At 41.1% G+C, this 8057-nt stretch overlaps 1 protein-coding gene across 1 annotated transcript in view; it reads left to right on the top strand.

Moving 5' to 3' along the window:
* The first annotated feature begins 1289 nt into the window (after window positions 1–1289).
* tnrc6c1 (trinucleotide repeat containing adaptor 6C1) overlaps window positions 1290–8057 on the top strand; it is a 45478-nt gene continuing 38710 nt past the window's right edge. Inside the window, exon 1 of the mRNA XM_076266633.1 lies at window positions 1290–1831. Coding sequence (XP_076122748.1) covers window positions 1818–1831 — 14 coding nt within the window. The 5' untranslated portion in view covers window positions 1290–1817. The remainder of the gene's footprint in view (window positions 1832–8057) is intronic.

Below are 8057 nucleotides of genomic sequence, written 5' to 3'. Positions count from 1 at the left end.
GCTGCTGCTCTGATCATGTTTGCTTTAGTCTTTTAAAGAGGAGATAAACACATAAGCTTTGGATGCGGAGAAACGGATTTATCTTCCTTGATGTTCGCTAAAATATTGACTGGCAGAAATGGTTGTGTGATTGTGTGTCTCTCAGACATAGAATGGAGGGGAATTTTTCTTAAACTGATCTGTTGTTCAAGAGCTTTATGTTTTATGTCATAGCCATAGGCTATCTTTTATCATTTTTCACATACCCTTATGGTAACATACATTCTCTCTCTCTCTCTCTGTCTATGTGTGTGTGTGTGTGTGTGTGTGTATTTGCGTGCAAGCAAGCAGTATGTGCTGAGCAAGCTTTCAATTAAGTTAATTCTTTTGGCTTTAAACCTCATAAAGCTATGACAGATGGTGACTAATAAAATCAGAATCAGAATCAGATTTATTTGGCCAAGTGAGTTAAACACAGTAGCTTTATCGTTGATGTAAAGACAATATACAGTACAACATATAGAGTATAGACAATATAATATAATAAATGGTATATAATATATGTTAAATATATGGTATACAATATACAGCACACAGACAATAATCGATAGGCCTACATTAGGCCAGTATATAAGCAATATACAATATGCTGTAAATAAGACAAGTTGCTTTGGATGAAAGCTTCACCTGAATGAATTTGTAAAGTCTTTTGTAACATGTGAGAGACAAAAGAAAATTAGCTGTTCCTCTGTCTGGTGGTTTTGGTATTTAAGACCCTGTAGTGCCTAATATTATTATGCAGTTTCTTTACAGTTTATCCTTCACTTTCAAAAACATTATGACTGACTGACTACACAGAACCTCTTAACCATAGAGGCATCATGTATATGCGTAGGTCTACATGAAAGTGTCATTGTTGAAATTGTGCCACCTATTGGTGATAGGGTACAATTGTTTTTCCCTCATTAACGGTAGGCTAAACATTAGCACCTCATTACGTTTTAAAAAACAGGCTATTTTGCCCTTTTCTTTTATTTGGAATGCTATTTGTATTAGGCTAACTGCGTTTTGTCCTTTTGTTCTCAGCGTAGGACCGCAATGGGTGCTCAGGAAGAGCTGATTTTCATTAGGATGTATGTGTGTGTGTGTACGTGTGGGTGCACGCGCGCGCGCGCGATGGGGGCGGGGGTGGCTGTTGTTATGGAAACGAAAAGGCGGAGCAGCGAGTCTTTTTTTAGAGGGGCAGTTTGTTTGTAAGTGGAGGCCATGTGACGTTAGGGAATGGGGTACTTCCTGTTTTACTTCAGTCAGACGTGCACTGCACTGCTTGTTGTCAGTTTCAACAAAATGGCTGCTGGAGCACTGCGTAAGAGAATCCGCTAAATGCTTCATGACAACAATTCAGTGAACAACATTTTTCATGGATATCTGGGAATTTCCTTAATCTTCATGCATTGGACATTGCAAGTATTTGCTTTACTGGATGCATTTACAAAGTGATCTGTTCGCGTACTGATTTAAAAATCATTTTGCACTTTAAAACTGTGCATCGACTTTCTCGATGTGAATACGTCAAAAAAAGCTCAAACTGCCTGTTACTGTGCACCAAATTGGATAGCTGCAGACGCGATGCCGAAATGCTTTAGCTGGATAAGTTAATATAAGTGGCTTGCTGAAATTAACAGCATTTAGTCGATCGTCGAAGCATTCACACTGTTTGCACTGGTGTTTTGTTGTTTTTTATGTCCTGAGCAAGGGACAAAAATAAACCTACATATTTGGAAGAGGATTCCTTCACTGGAGAGCAAAGCAACAGTCAACATTATCTTTTCAAAGCGATGCGAATCTTGCAGTGAGTTTGAGCAATTCATTGCATTACATTCAAGCGACCGAATTTATCTGTCATTACGGGTATCAAGAGCAGAGCTCCGTTTTTTTCCAGTGCGATTAATGCACCACATTGAACCTTTAGCTGCCAAAGCTCAGCGCTCGATATAAGGTAAGAAATATGGCTATAATCGCTTTGGGAAAATATTTTTAGGGGCGGGGTTTGTTAAGTGTTGCTAATTCGTCATATATGCCTTTTCCTGTGGCAGGTAGCCTAGTAGTTTGAAGTGATTTTATGCCGTGTTTACTTTGAAATGGACGGGCCACCTAAAGCACCCGCGCGACTTTGTTATTAGTATTTTTTGATAATATAGCCTAGTGGCTCGCCACGGTATGCCAAAATGCCGTTGCTTTCACATACTAATGTTTCGGAAATAAGTTATGAAAAAATGTATTTTTAAAACAAAGTTATGGAAAAATTATGGCTATTTTGTACCGCCAGTAGATTTGCAAGATCGCGGGTACGCTAGTGCTGACATCCTGTTCGGTTAACTTAATTTTCGAATGAATGGGGCTTGTTTTAGATAAACACATATTGAAAGAAAGTAAGTAGGCTAACAATGCGAACATGTAGCCACCCACATGATTTTGAATGGTTGCAAAGGCGTGCAGTAGTCTACATTTGAATAACGTAGACTACATCATTCAATCCATCCAGACATCACTGCTCGCTCGACCTCGGGCGACATTTGAGAATCAGAATCTGTATTTTTGGAGGCGTCTAGGTAGGAGTGGTATTCCAATTGCAGTGCATATGTTGTACACTTGGAACACTCAGACCATCTGTAAGCAACTCTTTTGGTTGACTGCCCTTAGTCATCCAACTGAAAGCGATAAATAAATGAACAATATGGGTTGTCAGGAGACGTGAGCAACCGGTCCCTAGTTTACTTACAGAAACATTAATCGGTGGGCGATTTGATGTTCAAATGGAAGTTTCAATGATGTAGTTGCATAAACGCCCTGCTTGAGTGAGGACTAAAGTTCATCAGTTCGGGGCAATTTTGAAGAGCGATTTAATTGTAGCCTACCAATCTGGGCTGGGGCTTCCACTGCCCCACACACTGCTGATAGAAGTCCATATTTCCCTAGCTGCTCTCCCCTACATTGCAAGTGACATCCCTTGTCCTCATCACCCATCCCTCTCTTCCTGTCTCCTTTGCGCTCCACTGGTTTGTGTGTGCCTCTGTATCATTATCGTCATCGGCAGACAGCCAAGGGGCAGTGAAAGACATGGGGAGGATGGGCTGGTGAAGGCTTGCGTGCTGCTTACTCAGGGAGGGTCATATTAACATCAGCCCTATGGTTGGCTAATGTGCCATGGTTGCAAATTCAGCCAGGGAAAAGAGCTCTCTCTCTCTCTCTCTCTCTCTCTCTCTGTGTCTCACCCACATAAGGGTCAAGAGACCTCCTGTCATCACTCTTGCTTGTTAAAGAGGCCGCGCTTTCTGTGCTTGTGAAAGATTGAAGGGGGTGTGGAGGGCAGGCGAGAAGAGTGACCGCTTAATGCTCTGATTACCATACAGCTCAGGTAATAATGGGTTCCTCCATTCTGTTCACGACTACCCTGCGCACCACAGTGCAGGCTCCCTGGAAACTTACCCTTTTCTTAGCAGCTGACCACTAAAGTCACAAGCTCTCCAAAGTATTTAAAGCTTTTGCCTGTCACTCAGTCTCACATCCCCTGTGCTTATTGGCATCCAGTGAGAGATACATGCACTCAGAATGTTTTTGTTTTTTTAATCCTCCCCCAAGCTTTTTCCGTGGTCGTTTCTTCTGCGCATTCCCCAGCAGCAAGGCATCAGGCATCTGTCACAAGCATGTCTGAAGAGCTTTGTTCTTGCTCTTAAAAGCGAATCACGATCTGATATCATGCCTGCTTCAGTCTCATCCAGCAGGCTGTGAAAGAATTGACAGCCATCACAGCATGTGGCTCAGGCTTTCCGCTGCCTCTGATTGGTTGGTTGATGTGATGGAAGTATCAGCAGCAGGTTAATGAGATCCTCTTTGAGGGACTGTTCTCTGGCAGATTCGGCGAAGGCAGGTATAAGGAACTGGTGCTCCATTAGCACTAGTTCTGATGAAGAAGAAGGTGTTTTGCTCAATCTTTTAAGTCACTGTGATCATTTAAGTCACTATCAAGCACCCATGCTGTGCCTCTAATTTGTGTTGGCTGTGTTATTTTTCAGTTTAGGAAACATAGTAGCAAGAACACGTTATGTTCTTCACTGTATCTAAAATGTGAGATACCTAAATCTGATGTTTATGTACACATAAAGGCAAGGGCCCATTCTCAGTTTAGTAGAGTGATTTTGGGGGATATCCACAGTGCCAGGATGCTGTGTGCAGTTGTAGTTAGTACTGGGAAAACTAACTAGAGTCTTGCATCATGTTTGACGTTAATCAGCTTGCCTGTCTGATGAGATCAGTGGGTTGTGCGGTCTTACAGCCATGCTCAATGCCCTCTCATGGCCCATCCACTGTTTATAACTGTTTGGGGACATTTATCAAAACATGAAGCCTTTAGCAGGACTCCTGGATTTGTCTCCGTTCAGCAGCGCACAGTGTTTCCCTTCTGTTCCCATGCATGTGATGTGCACCAAAGGGAAGGGGGAAGGGCACGACCTGGAACCTCTACAGCTGGCATGTGCCATTCCAATGCCAGGCTCTCGCTTTCAGCTTGGTGCCCTTGGATGAGCTCTGCAAGGCAAAGCCAATCTAAGCTGTATGAAAGAGAAACACTATCTATCACTCCTGTCTTTCCCTCTCAGCAGTCGCGGTCCCTGGTGAACTCTCGGAAAATAATGCTTGTTCAGTTCTTGTCAAGGATTTTAAGCAAAGTGGATGTACTTGGAGAAAAAAAAATTAAAATAATGGTATTTTGAATGTGAAAAGCTTTTTAGTGACATATTGAAGGATTTTGCATTTACCATTAATTCAATATTTTGTGATAAAAACACACTGACCGTGGCCTCATAAAGCCTCTTCTTCATCTGCTCAATAGGTTCAATTTGACTTTTTTTAAATAAAGGTATTTCCTTGAAGGCAAGGCATTGAGATTGCTTTAACACCTGCCCTCAATCCATCAGCGCTAATCCCTGCACTCCGCCTAATTTAGTCCGTCTGTGACATGAGTCTCTTCTTAAGTTAAACCCATTACTCTGCTGAATCGTTTCATGTTTTGCATTTCATTGAGACGAATGCACTGATGGTGAAAGGCCTATATGGGAGCGCAGTGACTGAGAGCTTTTGTGGGGGGACTTTTGTGTGATCTATTAGAGCAATAAATTGTCGGCTAAGCTTATGAAAGTGCTGTCATTAGTGACTTTGCAAGGCGATGAAAGTCACAGTGGCTGAATTGGCCATGAGTCAATTCATAGGATAGACGTTATTTTTAGACAAATCTTTTGTATGACCGAAGCTAAAGGGTAACATGGGGGGCTTCTTTTCATGTATAGTATGTCTTTTTGGAAAACTCATCAATGAAACAGCCTTTTTCTCTTGTAGTTTAAGATTATTAATTAATGTGCTTTTCAGTTTGCTACTTTGCCTCTTATGGTTGTCTAGACTTGTATAATAGAGAATTGCATGATGCTGTAATTGTCTAAACGTCGTATTATGATAATGGGCATTTATTTTATACAGTATATAATAGATATGCTTCACTATGGCTTGCGCCTAATGATGCCAACAAAATTACTTTTTGTCAGACACAGAGCAGCCATATTGTGGTTTTGAGTAGCAAAGGAGATTGTTGATCTAGAACACTCTGTTGGTTTGATCATCGCATCTGATGTTGCCGTCCAAGTGCAAAGCAGGGGATTTGTTAAGAGTGATGCCATTAGTGATGAGCGCTACATGTCTTGCCTGCGTAAGTGTTAGTCTTACAGCGCTGGCCCTGTGCCAAGAGAGAGTGTCTAGACCCCAACCACTCCTTCCCCTGCTCTCTTCCTCCTTCATCCCTCTGTCTACTCTGAAGGAATGGGTTGATGAATCTGAATCCTTCTCGTCTCATCTAATTTACCTGTTTATGACAGGATAGCGTCCCTCCTTTTTTTGTTTTCTTTCCCTTTTTTCTTTTGATTGTCTATTCTTTTGATTCCTCTCATCTTTCTTGCAAGTCCTATTTATGTTGTTTCAAAGACAGTTGACATATTTTGCATTTTTTTTATCTCTTACAAACCAATAATATTTCAGTTTATTACAGAATTACTGGTATTACATGAGTGCATGCATAGCCGTGTACAAGTACAATGTATACAACAGCTGAGTGCTCGGCTCTAATACTGTAACGTTACTGTACTGTGGTTTGGATGCAGGACATTTCCTGTCATTATTTCTTGCTGAATTTTGTGATCTGAAGTGTTAGAGTTGAGGCTTTCTCTAATGCAGGGTAATGACTCTGTGATTAAAAGGATATAATTAACAAATCTTAAAAGCCTCGAGTGCCTCACTTTTCTCACTTTTCTCTGAGATTATGGTTCTGTTATTACAGCCAGTCAGGTTGAATGGAGCCTCTGATCTGTTTATCTCCAATGAGATTAGCTAGGTGGTCACCTGTGGTTTTCCTTTGAGTGTCTTCCTGCGTCCCTGGTGCTGTCTCCCTCCCTTAGCCACCTCTTCCTGTCTCTCTTACCCCTCTGTCTTACCTCAGTTTATCTTATCTTTAGTCCGCTCCCTCTCTCTCTCTCTGGTTGGTATGAATGGTCTTTTGTTGACATTACAAATGTACGGCCAGCTGCTAAATAATTTGTGGTAGGATGATGAACAACTGTGTAGCTTGTAGGTGAAAGTTTACTTTTGCGTTTGCTTTTGGACCTTTGTTAAGCTTAGGTGGCTTTAAATGCTCTCTGGCAGAACAAACAAGAGCTAGAGCACTTTGAAACAATGTAGCCTACATGAGTGAATCCCTTTTTTCTTTTCAGTAATATTTTCGCAAAAAGTCTTAAAAGTAGCTAAGCTGATAATGTGCCTGCCTGCTTAAGTGCCAGTGCAGTTCTCAGTTTAGCTGTAAGCAGTGTTGTCTTCATTTAAAGCTACTTTCTGAGCAGATCATTAACCCCAGGGACCCACTAAGGCTGCAAGATTTGAGAACTTTATCCGCTTATTTATAAAAGCACTCATTTCCCATACTTTTTCTCCAGAATTAATTAATTTATGTGAAGAGTTCGGGGTGGGAATGTGAAAACTAGTAGCCCAGCTAAAGTGGTAGAAAGTTAACTTCAGACATCTTTGCCATTTGCATGTCTTCAAAGTTAGAAGAGGAAGTTATACTGGGCTTCAAACTTGACCTAAAGTGGTGTTTTATGAAGTTTTGCATTTTTGAATTGAATTGAAACAAAGAATTGAATTTATATATACCCTTCAGGTGTCTAATAATAGATGACTATGCTGCTAGATAATAATATAATAGCCTAGTAATAGGACAGTAGATGCATGAACATTTCATAAAGGTGGGTAACATTTTGCTAAGAGCAGACTAGGCTTCCTTAGATCCTTGGTCATTCGCAGTATGTGAAAGATCTGGCTGAGTCTTTCAATACAAACATGCCTTACGTTTAGCCAGATCTGCGCAGCGCTGTTCCAATTGAACGCGTCCGCTGATTTGACGATACCGGACCAGGAAGCCATGGAATTTTCTTCCTACAGATACAGGTCTTGTTATAACCTCTCTGTACACTTTCAAAGTTTACAATACTTCCGTTTGTCTGTAGAAATCCTTACCACAGTAACACAGAAGTGTAATTATATTTTGAGTGTTGTTAGTGGTATAAAATAGTGACCTTGTAGTGGCACCTTGCCCTGTTAGCATCACTGTCAGCCTGATACTGATAATGCAAATAAACGCTCAAAACGCCACCAAATAACATAATTTTGCTCTCAATGAAAAGTTTGAAGTTGTTAACTACCGCAGATAGACCCTAGGTTATTTTTACTCCGGAGTTACACTTTAATATGTGTAATTTAACAAAATGTCACACTCCAGTTTAGCTCTAAATATAGCCAAACCCCTACTATGACTGTTCTTTATGTAAGTCAGGAACAGCAAGTTGTCAGGAAGCCCGTTAACTGTTTTAGCACATCTTTGGATGTGTGTGTGTGTGTGTGTGTGTGTGTGTGTGTGTGTGTGTGTGTGTGTGTGTGTGTAAAGAGCTGAGGTCTGTGCCCACTGGCACTGTCCAGAGGCCACC

The sequence above is a fragment of the Alosa pseudoharengus genome, unplaced genomic scaffold (genome assembly GCF_046254945.1).
Source record: "Alosa pseudoharengus isolate Yale_2024_CS ecotype anadromous, Long Island Sound unplaced genomic scaffold, YU_APseudo_1.1 YU_APseudo_1.1_scf_4, whole genome shotgun sequence".
Lineage (NCBI taxonomy): Eukaryota > Metazoa > Chordata > Actinopteri > Clupeiformes > Clupeidae > Alosa > Alosa pseudoharengus.
Note: the sequence above shows the minus strand (reverse complement) of the source record. Positions and strands in the feature narration are given on the sequence as shown.